A 20,156-nucleotide genomic window follows, 5' to 3' on the forward strand; every position below is an offset into this window, starting at 1 on the left:
CGTCTATGGCGCTGCGCACAGTACACAACTGTAGCCATGTACAACGGCGAAACAGGTCGGTACAGATACAGCGATTGTACCGAGTTACTTGCAAGATACTAGCGCTGTACATGGTGACAGACATACAATTTTCGAAGTACAACGCAAGTACAGTTGTATATCTGTCATAAGTACAGGGTTTTCCATTTCGGGCTTCCGAAAGTATACAGCCCTGCGCTGACAACCGTTTGACATAGCTGTCAACCAAAGCGTCATATCGTTAGTTGAATGTCTGCCATTTTACAATATGAATCGTTTTAGCATCGCACAACGTGTTAATTTTGTTAAATTATACTATAAAAATGATGACGGCGCCAGTGGTTGTCTGGTTAGCGTAACAGCCTCACAATCCGATCGGCCTGGGTTCAATCCCAGCTGGCGTCGTTGGGATTTTCTGAGGCGAAAAATCTCTGGTTACGTCTTCCTTCGGAGCGGAAGTAAAAGAAGTTGGCCCGGCTCATGAGTTGTTGAGTCTGATAGGTAGGAACAGGTGGAGTCGCCTCCCTGATGTCGGTGATTGGCACTAAAGTGGCGGAAATAGGCCGACGAAAAATAAGCGAAGATAAAAAAAAAATATAAAAATGATGAAAAACCGGCAAATGTTTTTCGAGCATTACGGACGGATTTTGGTCGTCATGGACGGCCTACAGAGCACACAATCGCTAATGTTGTGCATAGATTCGAACAAATTGGATCCGTAGCGGATATTGTGAAACCTGTGCATCATCGTAATGTGCGTTCGGCCGAAAATATTGCTGCTGTTGCTGCCAGTGTGGAGGATGACCCGAATGTTTCGATTCCACGGCGTGCTCAGCAATTGGGCTTGTCAAACACATCATTGTGGCGAATTTTGCATTTGGACTTGCACCTACATCCATATAAAGTCCAACTGGTACAAAAATTAGAGCGTGGTGACCATGGAATGCGTCGGGCATACGTCGATTGGGTGAACGAACAACAGCAGCAAAATGCTGAATTTTCGCATTAAATTTTTCATCAGCGATGAGGCACATTACGAGCTCGGTGGCTTTGTGAACACCCAAAATTTCCGTACATGGGGCTCAGAAAATCCACACGTGATTGTTGAGAGGCCATTGCATCCGCCAAAAGTCACTGTTTGGTGCGCATTATGGTCTGGTGGTGTCATCGGGCCGTATTTCTTTGAAAATGAGGACAGCAAGACGGTAACTGTGAATGGTGAGCGCTATGGCCGCATGTTAACCGATTTTTTTTGCCACAAATTGAAGATATGGATACGGATGACATGTGGTTTCAGCAGGACGGCGCCACGTGCCACACAACACGACCGAACATGGCCATATTGCGAACGAAATTTGAGGGACGCATAATTTCGCGTTTTGGTGATGACAATTGGCCGTCCAGATGATGCGATTTCAACCCGCTAGACTTTTTTTGTGGGGTTATGCGAAAGACCGTGTCTATGCCAACTCTCCGCAAACTCTTGAACATTTGAAAGACAACATTCGTGAAGTTATGACCGAGACACCGCCCCATATGTGCCGAATAGTCATCGAAAATTACCTGTTCCGGATCAAGGAGTGCGAGGAAGCCCTACGTGGACATTTGAATGATGTTGTATTTCACACATAATGGCATAAACCAAACTTTAATTTGAAATAAAAGTTTCATCGAAATTCGAATTCTAAGTGTGTTTTATTTCAATTTACTTTCGGAATTTAAAGTTGGAAAACCCTGCTAGTATTAACCATCACTAGGTAGTGGTCCGAATTGATGTTAGCGCGTCGATAGGTTCTAACGTCAGTTATGTCCGATGCCGACCGTCTATCAGAACATGGTCGATCTGAGATTCTGTTTGATTTGATGACCTCCAGGTATACTGGTGGAGGAATTTGTTTTGGAAGAAGGTACTGCGTACGGCCATGATCTTAGAGGTGGCAAAATCGATGAGTCTTAGGCCGTTTTCATTTGTTAATTGGTGGGTACGCTGTACATACCAATTATAGGTTTGAACTCCTCCTCTCTACTGATCTGAACATTGAAATCTGCGATGATGATCTTGATGTCATGTTTTGGGCAGCGTTCGTATTCGCGTTCCAGCTGCGCGTAGAATTAGTCCTTGTCATCATGGAGACTTGCAAGGTGAGGGCTGTGCACATCGATTCGCTTAGAGGAGCTGTTTCTAGCAATGCCTATTACTCATCCCATCACACCCTGGATAGTTTCCCTGAACCAATGGAGCAGCAAGTACTATCCTGACTAAAGCCAATGTTCGGTTTCACACGGCTTCAACAGGGAACCTCTCCATCAATTCTGCAACCTACAATATCCACAACTCCGTCGAGCATTTCTTGTGCGTCTGACCATAGTGCGAGGACCTGAGAAACATGTACAGGATCAGCGGGAGTGTACGAGACAATTGTTCCTCCACCTTTCAAGAAATTCTAGACGCCTTCTCACGTCGCAGATTCCTCCCCACTGGCTTGGTTCCATTACCTAAGGCCATCCTTACTATCCAACCAACAACAAGAAATCGAGCAAACCCGGAGGAAAAACAAACGGGAAAAGTATTTCATGTTTTGAAATAATTTTTAATCTGTGTAAAATTAAGTGTAAAGTATTTTGTAAAAACCTTTTGTAATTTTATCTTGCGGCATTATTGAGTTTGTAGAGAGGCGAATCAGTCCAGGAGACTGAAGTCTCTAAAAAAAAGTAGAAGGGTCTGAGCCTAGAGACACGGATGGAAAATTGCCGTAGGACTTTGACGAGATTTTGTAAATGTTCAGAAATCCGTAAATTTAATTCATTCAATACTCCAAATGATGGCTCTAGGAAAACTATTTGTTATATAAACTGAACAGAACTTCAAACAGATTGTAAGAGCTGTAGTGGTAGAAAAAATCCAGAATTATTAATTATTAATACTGTCTATTTTCAAAAGTAAAACGTTGAAAAAAAACAGATACATCTTTCAACATTACCACGAAACACTTGATATTCTCTAGTTCTCTGGTATCGATGTTCTAAAATATACATGAAATCCTTTATTAAAAACCAGAATATGACCAGTTCGATCGCCTTTAGTTTATTTAATTTAGCTGAATATGAGAGGAAGCCATCACCTCACAGTGCATTCTTGAACTTAATTTTACAATAGCCAACTTATCTCGGTGTCTCGTTTTCGTTTTATTCATCCATTTCGTCCAACTGGTTTCCACATGTATTCAGTTTAGCTGCCCGTCATTTGTTCCCAAACAGTTTGCTCGTAATCAGTTCATTCGGAATCAGTTCGTATGGCTAAATGCCGTTTTTTTAAAGAACGACCGTTCTTTCAATCTTTTCGCCGAATTAGTTCGCTTGTCTTTACCATGGAGGCTAACGCCGGAGTTCTACGCAAACATGTTGTTTGTCGCTCTTCCCCCACAGCCCAAGCAGCGAGTAAAATATAAAAAACACATATTTTATTCGTTAAACTGTTAACTTGTATTATCATCTTCAATGTTTTGTTAATGGAGAATAAATTACCGATCTAGGAAGGAAGGAAGGTCTTGAATTATAGAGACTTTAAACTTTTGCAGTTCATTCGTCTCTAGCCTTGAGAAAGGTCCTTTGAAAACTCTACTCTATTCTACTCCAGCGCTACCACCTCCGCCCTCTTGCCTTGAGAAAGGCACTCGATCCCTCGCCGTCCAGCCCGTCCAGCAACGATGTTGTCCAGTTGGTGTCCACACAAAGAATGACCGATCTAGTGGTCTATGATCTCTATATATATACAAATGTTCTGTTCGTTTGTGTACGCGTCAAAAACTCAAAAAGTACGGAACCGATTGAGCTCAAAGTTGGATACAATTTACAACCCACTTCAAGGAGTGTTGTTACGGCATAAAAAATTGGAAAATTGGAAGAAACATGATTTTATATATGACCAGAATACGTTTCTGAAATTGATCTTCTAATGAAAATCGACTTTTCAGTAATGAATATGTATTCTATGTGATGGAAACATCTTTTTTTCCATGTGTTTGACAAAATCATGAACTGTAATTGTGTTTCGAAGTGATTTAAAATTTTTCGATTTCCCTCATCTATCTCTATATATATAAAAAAATTCTGTTCGTTTGTGTGCACGTTACAAACTCGAAAGTGCGGAACCGATTGAGCTCAAACTATGATACAATATACAAAACAACCAAGCACATATAGGATTGTTGTTACAACTTTAAAAAATGAAGAATTCAACTCAATCATGCAATCACAATGTGCCACAGCAAAGCGTGGCAGGGTACAGCTAGTATAACATAAATAGCAATTTGCGTAATATGCATTTGAAATCTTGTAATTTTTCGTCTATAGAAAAAAATAAAGATGTCTATGCTTGCAGCAGCATCGTCGCGTCAAATGCCAATGAATGATTTTTTAATGTTATTCATAGTGTCGCCACCTACAACAGTTTTAAATTACAATTTAAAATTTTCGAATTAGCATGTCAGAAATCAGTTCTAATTTTTGAAAAATACAATGAAATTTTTTGATTACTTTTTAAATGCTTAAACTCGTAGTCCCAGCTCTTATTCAACAATAATAATATATAGACTGTTTTTCTCAGCTAGGAGCGAATGATTTTTACGCAGAAATTTGGTACTGAGAAATATGTTGGCATAAAAATGTAACCAAAATCAAAACAAAAGCCCAAGGAATCATCCGTCTCCGTCAATTATTCTTCTCTACAAATCCTACCGGTCGTTTTCGTTGAACTGCCGCGACGGGTCATTATTTTGACGTTGTATGTGAATGTTTCCATAAGAATTGCATGAAAGAATAATTTACGTAACGTGACGAGTACGTTACATTAATGTGTGGATCGCACTTAATTCGCCTCCCTAAAGCCGGGTTCAGACGGTGCGAGTAAGCATACGAGTCGGTCTAGTCAGTTACTGCAGTGCAGCTACTCACACCGTGTGAACACATCATGCCAGTTATTGTCATGTGTGATCCGGCGTGCGAGCTACTTCAAAGTTTTTTGAATTTACTCGCACTTGCATGCTTCACAACGTCAAAAACAGAATTTAGCGTTCGAATCAGTGATGCCAAATGTAATGAAATGTCTCTATTTTTAAGATATTTGAAAATATGTGAAGATATTTATAGACTTGAAAATTATTGGAAAAACAAATAAAACCCTCATAGTTTCTAAACGAAATAATTGTTATTTCGTTTTGCACGCTGGCGGGGCACGCTTTCTTTTTGAGATAGTTTTCTTGAGAATCTCTAATATAGAATCATTATCAGATCACAACTTACAAAAAAAAGTATTGTTCTAAGAAACAGAATACATATTCGATTTAAAAAAGTACATTTTCATTCATTATTAAAATTTTTGAAGCGTATTTATTGCACCTGCAAATCGACTATCATTTTCATTTCACAAAATAAATAAAATTAAAAAAAAAAATCTTTTAGACTACCATTTATAACATCACATCCTTTCGGAATTATCTGAGCTATGGATGTTTTCGAGATTCTAAAAAATATCGACAACAATCCCAACGATATTCCAAAACAAAGGCACATCAATGTCATTTCTAATTTAACTCTTGCAGGTACAGCATCCCTCATGACTGTATCTTGGCGTTGTATTCGTGGAGCAATTAAATCCAACAGTTTTTTCACTTGTTCAGGTGTTATTATCAACACTGCTCTGTAATCTCGGGGATCCTCATCGTAGAGTTCCTTCAATATTGTATTTGTTGCTCCTTTTCTTTGCATCTAATTCCTGGCCCGAATCCTTTTCTCTTTCTGCTTTTTCGGATAGTACCTTCAGTTCAAAGAAATTCAGCACAAAGTATGTATTTTTAAACACGATCAGCGTTTGTTTTGCTATAAAATTGTGTGATGATACATTCAACTGAAAACCTAAGATGAAAACTGCCAATAAAGAAGTCGATTTTGGACCAATCATTTGACAAATTCGGACCTGATTGCTGTTTCTGACTATTTGATGGACATTTGAAAAGTCGCCTGGCATCCCTGGTAAACCCGTGCCGTAGTATCTAGTTTCTCGCCAGCAGCTCACACTGTGTGAACGGACAAGGCGAGTCAACCAATTGTCAAGCGAGTCCACCGGGTCAGTAGCTGCTCATTGTCAAGTCAGCTACTAGCAACGTATAAATGGGCCTTAAGTCGGGTTCAGACGGTGCGAGTAAACATACGAGTCAGTCTAGTCAGTTACTGCAGTGCAGCTACTCACACCGTGTGAACACATCATGTCAGTTAGTGTCATGTGTGATCCGGCATGCGAGCTACTTCAAAGTTTTTTCAATTTACTCGCACTCGCATCCCTCAAAACGTTAAAAACAGAATTTAGCGTTCGAATAAGGGATGCCAGATGTAAAGAAATGTCTCTATATATGCGAAGATATTTATAGACTTCAAAAATATTGGAAAAACAAAGAAAACCCTCAGAGTTTCTAAACGAAATCGTTGTTATTTTGTTTTGCACGCTGGCGGGGCACGCTTTAGATAGTTTTCTTGGGAATCTCTAATATAGAATCAAGCACAGTTTTCATTCAAAATTCACTCACAACTTGAACAAAAAAGACGGGTGGGTAATGTCGGGGACATAACCGGAGTGACGTAGGACTATACAAAGGGGACAGCTTTTGTTAAATATATATTCTAAATATATTGTTTTATTTTCTTCTCCTACGTGAATACCTACCTATCTACCTGAAAAATGGATTAGTTTACTGCTTACTCTTTATGAATATGTTGATGGTTCTGAAAAGAACCTTTGGTGTTGTGTTTTTGTTATCACTCGATATTCCCATCTTGTTCGGTTAAACCTTTCTGTTTAGCTATTGCGTTTGCCACTCGCCACAGCTTTCACAGTTGGAAAATTTCTTCCCATCCAGCTTGTGACATGTTGTTCAGTAAATTACATTTAATGCGCGTGCCGGAGAAACACTTTGCCACTCACTGAAACTAATTGTTGCCTTGATGAGCGCCGAACCGAAGCTGCTCTGTTCTTGATGCGGGTTTTCTGATTGTCGTGAGCAGCTTTGCAAGCCAACTCGAGCACTCCGACGGCCGAAACTCTATAATCGCTGTTAGGTATACTGGTGCTCCGGCACCAATCCGTTCGGCCTAGTTACCCTTGCGGAGCAATCAGTGAATGCGACCAACAGGGAACTGGAGACCTGCACGGTTCGAGTGAGACTTTGCCTTTCCCTTAACTTGTCCTCCTTTGTTACGTCCACGATGCCGATGCCGTACAACCACACGGGTTTACGGTTTGAAAGAAAATAAGATATTTTTTTGGGGTCCGCGTGTTTTATACTCTAGCGGTACACACTCACAGGATAGAGACAAATCGGCAGACTCAGCCAGAGGGGCGAGTCCAACGAGACGCACGAATCAGCGTTAAAAGGGAGCGATGGCAAAAAAATACATTCAATTTAAAGATGTAGAACCCTAGGTTGATCACTTGAAATGTAGTATTATATTATAATGTAAACCAAATTAAGAAATAAAAAGAATTTAAGTGAAAAAAAAAATCATTCATTACGATTTGTTCGCTCGTTGGATTCACATGAAGGCTAAAAAGGGTCCTTTTCAGGATCACAAAATTATCTTCAATCTAAAGAGTTTATTGTTTTGTTATCACTCGATATCCCCATCTTGTTCGGCTAAACCTTTCTGTTTAGCGATTGCATTTGCCCTCGCCACAGCTTTCACAGTTGCAAAATTTCTTCCCATCCAGCTTGTGACATATTTTACAGTAAATTACATTCAATGGCACGTCGCATTACCACCACTCAGTATCGGATTGGAGGTAATTTTAACCTGTAATTGAACATTTGCGATGACAGCGGTACAGTGTCGACTTTCAATGTGGGGTCATAATTTGGACCCCAAACTCTATGTTTACAAAAATGTCCAACTAAATATGTCACATTACAGATCCGTCCAATTAGCTAAATGTCGAGATAAGTGTAAATTACTGTACTTTCAATCTAGAAGCAATTTAAGAATTGATGAAAATCAATAAGCTCAGAACAACTGCCAAATTCACATACTCATCATATCCTGACAAACAAATTATGAAAAAATCAATTTGTGTTTTATTATTATTTTGGATAATGTTTTAGAAAGCATTGAACTGTATTTCCTAAACTCTTTTTTGGAAGGTTTAATGGCCCTGAAAAGCGCCTTGTTTTATGGAATGTATCCAATTTAGAAAACTTAGTACTCGTGGTTTTGAAAAACAGGAAGTGGGTTATATCTATGGTATAACCGCAATGGTGACGTAGGACTATCGTTGATTTAGAGATCATTTGTTTGAAGTTGAATCTGAATTCATTCTGAATGAATGAATATTTGGGGGATTTCGAAAACGAGAGCGTTACGTTGGAGGCACATGGTTTTATGCATCCAATATTGGATACGAAAATATCCTACTGATGGGGATGAATAATCTTCAGAAGCTTTCCTGCTAATTGTGTCTTATATTTGCTTTATACTTTTATTCAAAAAGGGTCATATATGATTCAATTTCTTTGAGTTGTTCCATTTAGGAAGACTCATTTTTATTCATAAATTCTCAGAATTTTATCTTTTCGGACTAATGGTAAGAACAAATTTGCGAAAAAATATATATATTATTTTATTGATTATTTTTCATTTGCCTTCTATTCCTTTTTGCTTCGGCCAATCTTTGTCGTCTTCTCTCTTTCTGGCCGGGAAGTTTTAGCCACGTAATCGGATCACATCCGGGTAATTCATCTATTCTGTCTAGTAATTCTTCATACGATTCGAGTTTAGTATTTTCTCCAAATACTACTATATCAGGTGCGAAAGCTCCTTCGCCCTTTCCTTTGCTTACATCGGCTAATAATTTCAGAAAATCTTCAAAATCGTCTTTAATCATTTTTATAAGATTTTTGAAGTAGAGGTAAAAAAAAATAATATATAATTTTCGTTATATTATTTTCTTATGATATTATTTCTTTGCTGTAATTTTTGTATATTAAGTTATTCTATTAGCGGCCATTCATATATAGTCTAAAGCTTTAGGCAATTGATGCCATAGTTTGTGCCGACTGTGCAGCTTTCAGTGCTTCTTTACGTACACACTGCTTATAATTCTTGTATAGTTTAATGAAAGCAAATATTAATAAAATCGCAAGTATAATCCATAATAATAACTCTTGCGTTTCGTGGAATAAAGTGTGTTGTTCCACGTGGTTTAGGATATTTACTTGTGGGTCTCCTGTATTTTGAATAGTTTTCTTGTCAAACAGGCCCATTTCTACTTTCTCGAAGCATATTCAATTAATTACATGCATTGTTTTTCATTATGCATTATACATTATAGTCATTGGTAAATGTATCGAAATTTATTGTTTCTATACCGAATATATTATTATCAAAACTCATTATTTGGAAATAATTTTTATAAATACTTTGTAACCGAGGGTATGTAATTCGAACACTTCATAAAGAAACATATAATCATTCTAGCCTATGCGTTCAGTTCGATAAGTGCTGTACGTTTTATTTTGATATACATCAGTTTCAATTGCTTACTTCATATCGTCGGTTTCATTCCAGATTTAGCTCCTTCTGCTCTCTGTTGGTCCCGCCTGTCAGTTCCTTATTGCTGACAATGGTCTCGCCTTCCGATGTTCCTGCTTCTGTTCATTTATCTTCGCGTTACACTTTCCGCTGCTGCTCTTGCTGTTTCTCCTTATTAAGGTTAACTTTTCATTTTATTCACATGGGAAAATAAGTTGTCTCTGTTGATTTTCTCCCAGCACTTTTGGTTTGATCTTCATTGAAATTATTTTCGTAAGGAGTTTTTTTTTTTTTATTTTGTTTCCCTCCTATTCAGTGTCAGTATTTATATTACACCGCTTTTCTGGCACTTTTCCGATCACATTGTTTGTAACACTTTTTGAATTTCTCCCAGCACTATTTGTTTAGATTTCGCTATTGTTCCAATGTTTGCTGTTCGAATTATCACTCGCCTGTTGGCACGACACTTAATATTCACTATTTAAGCTTGTCCAGTTGTCCATAATAAATATATATTTCATATATATTTTTTTTTTTCAGTCTGCGCTAAAGTTGATTACACAAACTTCGGGGATTTTTCTCCCTTTCCTTAACTTTTCTTCTCATACTTTTATTTTGGCTTTTCCATTGAGCTGTGGCGGTAATTGCACTCAAGTTTACCACTCGCCATGTAATTATATAGTTTATATTGTAATGCCAATAATATTGTTCACATCACCAATATTGTTCATCACACGCGGCCTTGTACTTATTTTCAATATTCTTCACATAAATCACTTCCGAAGATTGCAGGTTTAATTTCACGGTCGCCATGTCTTATATTTTCTTTATACTTTTATTCAAAAAGGGTTTTATTCATTTCTCGTCACTCCACGCGTGCATCCGCGTCGAGTGTCATACAAGAACTGTCTTAATGCTAGTTACATGTGTCTTAAGCTAACTTAGCCAACAGTTTGTGGAGAGTTTCATTGGGAGGAGCCAAGTCGATTTCAAAGGGGAATAGCCAATCAATCGAATGCAGTGTTCGATGTGAATGGGGTCAAGAAATAAAATTGCTTACTGCGCTCATAAGCGCGCATATCGATTTCATGGGAAATCGTAAAGTGTCACGACGACTTTGTGTACGGTCGCGTATTTAATCAGAATAGAACTGGGTTTGTTTTGGTTTCTGGTTTATTGCCTTTAGCTGCGCGCGACATGATGTAAGGGTGCATTCATATCGCCCGCGCATGTTGGCATGGACGAATGTGGGAGAAAAACAATTAACGAAATAATGCAGTTGCGCTTGAGGAATGTTTCGTGGGAATCGTAAATTGAAGTGACCACGCATGAGTCATTTATTTTGAAACAATCAACTGCTTATGAGGAGAAGGATAATTTGTATATTGGGAGTTTTAAGATGGACTTTGGAACGGGGTTTGAAATCATACTACAATTGCACTTGATTGAAAAATCGCAGAATTAAATGTATTTGGTCGCAGTATTATATGGATAGAAAACTGGCTGATTATTTTGCAGCAACGACATCTTTCCGGATTCTCCTCGATTCTTCTCGAAATCCACCAGTGGTTAATGCTAACTCGATAACCACCTGTTAATAGCATTTGATTGAAAATATTTGGTCGCTGTGTTATATGGTTAGAGAACATTAAATTAAACTCTTTCGCATGAATGTATTTTTCAATTCCCAGGAAACTGGCAGATTATTTTTCTGCAACGATTAGATCTTTCCGAAATTTTCTCGATGCTGAATGGCATCCAAACGAAAAAAATTCCGCGCGTGTATGTGTGTGTGTGTGGCGGCTGCTTCGATGTCTTCCCGGGGAACCGTTTTTCGATGCTGGTACTCTCTTGGTCACCTTCTCTTCTCCTTCTGATGGCTCGGCTTTTATGTCCTCCCTCACAGTTACAAACAAACAGCTCGTTCAATTACGATGTTGCCTTGTCGATGTCCTCACGAAAATTGAATGCGTTTCACCACCAGAATATCGCTTAAGTATGCTTTTTGTGCGTGATTCAATCGAGAGAAGGTGTTTACGATGGCAATTTGGAAGGCAAACTAGAGGGGAATGAACGCTCTGAGTATGAAACATTCGGCGACTGAGCAATAATCGATTGAAAATTATATAATTTTCGCGATGCGAAACATTTTCCGTTGCGCGTACGATATTGGATACGAAAATTTCCTACTGATGGGGAAGAATAATTTTCAGAAGCTTTCCTGTTAATTGCGATTGATTGAAAAATCACAAAACCAAATGTATTTGGTTGTAATGTTGTATGGATAGAAAACATTAGAATAAACTCTTTCGCATCAATGTATTTTTCAATTCCCAGAGGAACTGGCAGAGTATGTTTCAGCAACGATTGAATCTTTCCGGAATTTTCTCGATGCTGAATGGCATCCAAACGAAGAGTTCCACGCGTGTATGTGTGTGTGACGGCTGCTCCGATCTCTTCCCGGGGAACCGTTTGTGGCATCACTTTCCTCCTGATGGATTCCCTACTGGCCTATGGTGCACAAACAGGCTCTTGGTGACACCGTTTATCCGCGCTTTCATGATAAACGAAGAGCTTCACCACAACAGCGATAACATGCTCCAATCGCTGTTCAATTATAACTGAGTGGATTTCCGAGCGCCGCTCGCTTATATACCAATTGGTGATTTCAATAGCCTGTTTTAAAAGCAATTCTAAGACTATTGAAACAAGTTTTTGGATCAGAAAGTAACAAGTATATAACGCGTAGACATTTTATCTTTCGAATGAAGTGTTTATCATACCATTTCTTTCAGTTGTTTAGGAGCTCTTAACCCTCAAAATCTCGGTCTCCGGCGTAACGCTTTCGTTTTCGAAACTTTGATTTTACACCCCGGTATAGAAATGAAAGACGTAGTCCTACGTCAAAAAACCATTTCGAACGCCCTCGATGCCGCCTTGTTCTGGATTTGCCACCAAAGCAGTTTGTATAAAGAACAAACTTTTTTCTTCTGCTACCTGATGCCGTTTTGCGATTGCGTTTGCCACTCGCCACTCGCTGCAACTGCCTGTTGTTGTCTTGATGTGTTCTGTTCTGAATGCGGGTTTTCTTATCGTCGCGAGCAGCTTTACCAGCCAACTCGATCACTTCGGCGGCCGAAACTATATAACGCCGGCTAGGTGGACTGGTGCACTGGTACTAACGCGCTCGGCCTAGCTACCCTTGCGGGGAACTCCAGATCAACACGGTTCGAGCGGGATTTTGCCTTTCCCTTCACTTTTCCTCCTTTACCATGTTCAGACATGGCTGCTTGGGTTGGTTTGTTGATGTGTTGTGATGCGAACCGATGTGGTGTACGGTTTGAATGAGAATGATCGTTACGGCAGCGGAGCGGGGATTTTTAAGCTGACTGGCTGGCTCGAGAATTACGCATGTGTGAGACTGCGACCAATGTTTCGTTCATTTTTTTTTCTTTTTCCTTTCCAATCGTGCTTCATTGTATTTCGCTGCTGCTCTGGTTGCCCGTTTCGATCGGTACGATTTGAGAAGCACAAAATGGACCAATCAAAAATGGGCACATAATGCATTTTGACAATGCTTGATATTTCACAATTATTCAATTATTTATCTCAAGAAAAATGAAATTTATTCGTTATGATAAATGCGTGGATATATTTCCTATCAATTGATGCAAAAACCTTTGCGATCTATTGAGAAATGCTCGAGTTATAAGCGTTCCAAATCTTGCATTTTTTCCTACTTGTTCAGTGCCTAGATTTCCATTTCACCCCCTATATCTTCCGGTTAGACGTAGTCCTACGTCAAAAAAGTATTGTTCTAAGAAACAGAATTCATATTCGATTTAAAAAAGTATATTTTCATTCATTATTTTAATTTTTGACGCGTATTTATTCCTCGTGCCAATCTACTATCATTTTCATTTCACAAATTGGTACACGAAGCTGCTGGCAAGGCGAAATGAATAAAATTGAAAAAAATCTTTTAGACTGCCATTTATAGCATCACATACTTCTGGAATTATCTTAGCTATGGATACTTTCGAGATTCTAAAAAATATTGACAACAATCTGAACGATATTCCAGAAGAAAGGTACATCAATGTCGTTTTTTAATTTCACTCTTGCAGGTATAGCATCCCTCATGAGTGTTGGCATTGTATTGTTAGACCAATGATATCCAACAGTGGTTCCACTTAAGCCGGGTTCAGACGGTGCGAGTAAACATACGAGTCGGTCTAGTCAGTTACTGCAGTGCAGCTACTCACACCGTGTGAACACATCATGCCAGCTAGTGTCATGTGTGATTCGGTGTGCGAGCTACTTCAAAGTTTTTTGAATTTACTCGCACTCGCATCCCTCAAAACGTCAAAAACAGATTTTAGCGCTCGAATCAGGGATGCCAAATCTTGACATTGTCTTTACATTTCTCTATTTTTAAGATATTTGAAAATATGCGAAGATATTTATAGACTTGAAAATTATTGGAAGAACAAATTAAACCCTCATAGTTTCTAAACGGAATCGTTATTATTTAGTTTTGCACGCTGACGGGGCACGTTTTTTAAAAATAGTTTTCTTGGGGATCTAAATATAAAATCATTATCGGGCACGATTTTAATTCAAAATTCACTCAAAACTTGCAAAAAAGTATTGTTCTAAGAAACAGAATACATATTCGATTTAGAAAAAGTAGATTTTCATTCATTATTTTAGTTTTTGAGGCGTATTAATTGCTCCTGCAAATCTACTAACATTTTTATTTCACAAATTGGTACACGAAGCTGCTGTCAAGGCGAAATAAATCAAATTTTGAAAAATCTTTTAGACTGCCATTTGGAGCACCACATACTTTCGGAATTATTTTAGCTATGGATGCTTTCGAGATTTTAAAAAATTTCGACAATAATCTGAACGATATTCCAGAAGAAAGGCACATCATTTCTAGTTTCACTCTTGTAGGTTTAGCATCCTTCATGAGTGTATCTTGGCGTTATATTTGTGGAGCAATTAAATCCAACAGTTTTCTCACTTTTTCAGGTGTTATTCTCAACACTGCTCTGTACTCTCGGAGATCATCATTGTAGAGTTACTTCAATATTGTATTTGTTGCTTCTTTTCTTTGCATCCAATTTCTGGCCCGAATCCTTTTTTCTTTCTGCTTTTTTCGGATAGTACCTTCAGTATAAAATAAATTCAGCACAAAGTATTTTTAAACACGGCCAGCGTGTGTTTCGCTATAAAATTGTGTAATGATAAATTCAACTGAAAACCTAAGATGAAAACTGCCAATAAAGAAGCCGATTTCGGATCAATCATCTGACAAATTCGGACCTGATTGCTGTTTCTGACTATTTGATGGACATTTGAAAAATCGCCTGGCATCTCTGGTAAACCCGTGTCGTGGTATCTGGTTTCTTGTCAGCAGCTCACATTGTGTGAACGGACAAGGCGAGTCAACCATTTGTCAAGCGAGTTCACCGGGTCAGTAGCTGCTCATTGTGAAGTCAGCTACTAGCAACGTATAAATGGGCCTTTATTCAGGTGTTTTACTCAACACTGCTCTGTACTCTAGAGCAGGGATTTTCAAATGATGCTCCGCGGGAAATTTGTGCTCCGCGAAGTTATAGCAAATGCTCCCACTTGAAAACCCTCCTTGAGAAAAACATTCTTCAGTTTAATTTCACTGGGCATATAGTGATTTATCTTGTTTACTCCGGGTGAGATGTCGTGTAACTCAGATGCGTAACCGAAATAGTTGTTTTCTGTTGGGTATTGGCAATGCAAATAAGATTTGTTTTATTGATTAAAAAATGCAGGTGCTCCGTCAAATGATTTTGCTATAAAAAGTGCTCTGCCATAAACAAATTTCTGAAAACCACTGCTCTAGAGGATCACCATCGTAGCCAATATCACCAATATTGTAATTGTTGCTCCTTTTCCTTGCATCCAATTCCAGGCCCAAATCCTTTTGCCTTTCTGCATTTTCGGATAGTACCTTCAGTTGGAAGAAATTCAACACAAAGTATTTTTATACACGGTCAGCGTGTATTTTGTGATAGAATTGTGTAATGATAAATAGAATTTGATGGATATTTGAAAAAACATCTGGCATCCCTAGTAAGCCAATGCTGCAATATCTAGCTTCTCGTCAACTGCTCACACTGTGTGAACGGCCAAGGCGAGTCAGTCAATTGTCAAGCGAGTTCACCGGCCCAGTAGCTGCTCACTGTCAAGTCAGCTACTAGCAACGTATAAATGGGCCTTAATAGCGAATTCGTTTCTGCTTGGTCCCTATCAAGATGCTGGAACGATAGGTGTTTCGTTCTTGACACATTTCGGACAAGACGTGAGACGAGTGGCGAGACGAAGCTTTCAAAATTATTTACTTTTTGTTTGGTTGTGTGGTTATGGTTTCATATCAACTCGCTGAGGAAAATAACTGAAGGAAAAAATAAGCAAATATATATTCGTTAAAAATAATGCACTCTCTTAATCTAATTTATATCTCAAGTATCATTGTCATCCTCCTTTTGCTCTAGCCTTTATGCAAAACCAATGTAACATCCCTTTCCGGATCTTCTGGAACTGTTATTTTCCTTCCCGGTATATGCCCAACATTCTCCTCCACCCTGAGCGAAATCAATCAGCGTAATTGTTTGTCACCATCGCCGTAAGCTGATAGTACTCTTTTCCCTGCCGATGGGGGCCAAACAAAGGTACATCTTGCTTGGAAAGAAAGGCATTGATTGCGCGGCTAGAAGCGGAAAGATATACTAAAAACATCCTTCTGTACTGTTATGATTCGACCGCTTATTGTAGATATCTGAAAAAATAGAAGCAATTATGGGAAAATGTTATAATAGACATCCAGAAAAATACCTAGCTACAGTAAAGCGCGAGTAGCTATTTTGCCAAAGAATGCATTTTTTTTATATTTAAATCGTTTATTTTTACAGGCTCAGTTCTTCTTCTTCCTCAATGGCACTAACGTTCCTAGAGGAACTTCACCGTCTCAACGTAGTATTACTTGCGTCATTTTTATTAGTACTTAGTTGAGATTGCTATGCCAAATAATACGCCTTGAATGCATTCTGAGTGGCAAGCTCTAGAATACGCGTGATCACAGTGCAAGTCGGAGGAAATTACTTTGACGAAAAATTCCCCCGACCAGAACGGGAATCGAACCCGAACACCCGGCATGTTAGTTATGACGCTAACCACTCGGCCAAGGGAGCACTAGCTCAGTTACATAGGTTTAAAGGAGCCGAACTCCTGCAAAGAGAATGCATTTGTCACCAAAAGATACGATTTGTTTTGTAAAGAACACCTTGGTCCCTATAACTACTAGTACCAAAGAAGTATGTTTATAGGATCATTGACCACTAGTATGGTATATTTTCCTTGGCACTTTGAATTTAAATACTACCACTTTAGTACGGGAGCTTAGACCACCCCAATTTCGCCTTTTACTCCTGCGGACGCTGATTTTTTCTTCCCAGTCTCCTATTTTTATGCTTCAACCGTAAATGGTTTAGCATATTCGGTAAATTTCGACAAAACACCATGACGGTTAAACAAATTTTGCGCTGTATTTTTTGAAAAAAATTGTTCCCTTTTGCATTAATTGCGATTACTGTGATATTTATTCGATGGATTCATATTTTGGTTTTTCATTATTCGATACCACCCAGCAAACATTAAATCGCACAACAAGCGTATATATATCATCATATGCCCTAAAATTTGGTTGGCATATAATGCGCCTAACTGGCATATGCATGCAAAAGTGGAGGCCATATACATACATGGCAAATGCTTACCGAATTTGTTTGGATGAATATGCAACTTTGACCGGCTATAATAGCGACTTGTGCCATACTCATATACGATTTATTACAGACATAGAAAAAAAAACAAATGGCGCAAAATATTTTCGTGAAATGTTTATTATAGCCTCACGAATCGCCATTTTTATATATGAGTATTTATGTTTGTAGAAATAATAATTGTTTGATTGATTTGTGTTGGGAGTGGAACTGAATGTTTAAAATGGCACAGATTGATGTTTGGTGAAAACTGCTCCGATATGGGTTCGAACTCCGGTCGTCTGGATTATCATCCACCAGCTATCTCGCGCGGCTATCTGAAATTTAATTCAACAGCGGTTAAAACTTTCGAGTGCATCAGCATTTCATTGACATTTCAATATGATGTAATATGTCCTTTATTAGGATCTAATATGATTTACTGTTTCATGATTTTCTTCAGCATGCAACACGATTTACTACAGTACTGAATCGATTTAAATTATACGCTTATACGACACACAAACTGCATCAGCGTAATATACGCATATGATGCGGATTAAATATATTTTACGACAATGTACATCATAAAATTGATGTTTATTATACCGATATGCGACTTAATTTGATAATGGTATATAAAATCGAGTTTTTACATTTTATGCGATTTCAAATATACACGATACATACTTTGATTGATATTATATGCGATTATGATGTATTCGGATTTCTTGTAAGACTTGGCACGTGCAAAATTATACGATTTAATGTTTGCTGGGCAGATTATTTGAATAAAATTGCAGATATTCGATGATTTGAGTTAAGTGCGCTATACATACAGCGTCACCGTCACCGTCCCGTCAACTATTCTCTTGGACTTATTTTGCCGACGTCAAATTTGCCGGTGACTGTGTATGTGAATGCTACCATACGATTTCCATGGGAGAATATTTGACATTTCATTCCTTTACGTCTACTTCACGGTGACGGGACGTTGTATGTGTAGCGCAGTTTAATTGAATGATTAACCGACGTCTCTGAATGAATGTCGCCACCAGATGTCGTTGTTGTAAATTTGTCATCGTGAAAAGGAGGGACATTTGGAAACGAACCAACAAAAAAAAACAATTCCAGTCGGCACTGAATAGAGGTCTGATGCAATCAAAAAGAAAACAACACAAAAGTCTGTCTTCACTGATGCGGTGGGTGCGATATAGATTTTTTTTTGACAAAATAGACTATAGAAAAGTAGTATAAAACTGTAAAGTCTATAAACCGATGTAGTTTCGATTGGAACATATGATTCCAATAAGAATTTTTAGTTGCACAAAATATCCAACTACTTACTCACCGTGCACTACACACACTGACTAGACTGCTACTTGCGGCGAGTTTGGATTAGTGCCGATCACAGCAGCAGCAGCAGGGCAAAGAGAAACAAAAGTCACCAGAGCTTCAGTGAACAGCGAGCTGGTTTACTGTCGGCAGGCTGTTCTGCGTTAGTTAAAACGGTTCGAAGTGGTGTGGTTCCATATTTGTTCAGACAGCCGAATAGATGATTAGCTTGGCGGAGAATATTGGATTGTACTTTTTCTTTTACTGAAAAAAATACATTATACTGTACCGGGCTTTTGTGCAGCAGTGCTATTGAATGAAGAAGCGAGAGTTTGCTGTTGGTGGAAAGTAGTGGTGCGGCATCGAATTTGATATACAGAGATTGGAATTGGAATAGAAGCAGAACAGGTAGAGAATAGAGGGAATAGTCCTGAAATCAAGCAGCGATATAGATGTGCTATTGATAATACTATCATCGAGAATAAATAAGTGCCCATCGCGAAGAAACGGAGTCGTTGAAAGCACGGGAGTAATATTTGTCAGTGAAAATGTCGATCAGGTGCAAATGTCTGAATATTGTGGTAACGCTGGTGGGATCGGACAACGAATCCCATCCGCACTTTGATCTGGATGCTTACCTCAGCCGCCAGAAGCGGCCGCAGCAGGAATCGGCTACTACGGCCTCAGTAACAAGAGCGACGACACCCAGTGACGACCATTTTCTATTTTTCAAAGAGGTGAGTGCACGGAACTTTTTTATTTTTCTACTCCTTTCTGTGTGTTAGGTTGTTTTTTTTTGCTTCCTCCGCTGTGGTCGCCGCCGAGAGAGCTTTTATTTTGATTTTCTGCGAGCGTCGCAATATGTCGCCGCTAATGATGATGTCCAATCTGCTTATGAAGTTCTGCTAAAATCTGATCTGTGTGAGAGTAGTCTCCGAATGTAGCGGGGACGGCAAATGGTAATCATACATGTACAGAAACAATTGTCTCGGACAGCCATTATTGGCAGTCTATCTATCCGAATCTAATTAGTTATACTAAAAAAATGTGGTGCAAAAAAAGTTGAATTGAACAGAAAACAATCATCGCAAGTTAAACCGATCTGAGTGCGAAGTTAGAATCGGAATACTGCCAATGACGATACGAACCGGACGGAGAAGAAGCAGACGAATTAGAGATGGCCAAAACGGTTCATTTCAGTAAGCGGCTCAGAGTCGTGCGCTCAATGAAAAGAGCCGGCTCATTTGAGCGGCTCGACGGCTCTTTTAAAGAACTGCTTTATTCGGATATGTAAAGAATGGAAGACGTAAAAAATAAGGTGTAAAACAATAATCAGTGCAGAGAAAAGTAAAAATATTACTTTACTAAAGGTTTTCTCTGAAATATTTCCATCACAATGATATTCTTTTTTTTTTTTGACGTAGG

General features: G+C 38.7%; 1 protein-coding gene across 1 annotated transcript in view; it reads left to right on the forward strand.

Moving 5' to 3' along the window:
- Positions 1-18,650: 18,650 nt before the first annotated feature.
- The window catches only part of LOC129767294 (uncharacterized), a 66,170-nt gene continuing 64,664 nt past the window's right edge, over positions 18,651-20,156 (forward strand). Inside the window, exon 1 of the mRNA XM_055768009.1 lies at positions 18,651-19,468. Coding sequence (XP_055623984.1) covers positions 19,280-19,468 — 189 coding nt within the window. The 5' untranslated portion in view covers positions 18,651-19,279. The remainder of the gene's footprint in view (positions 19,469-20,156) is intronic.

This window comes from Toxorhynchites rutilus, chromosome 2, assembly GCF_029784135.1.
Source record: "Toxorhynchites rutilus septentrionalis strain SRP chromosome 2, ASM2978413v1, whole genome shotgun sequence".
In the NCBI taxonomy this organism is placed as follows: domain Eukaryota; kingdom Metazoa; phylum Arthropoda; class Insecta; order Diptera; family Culicidae; genus Toxorhynchites; species Toxorhynchites rutilus.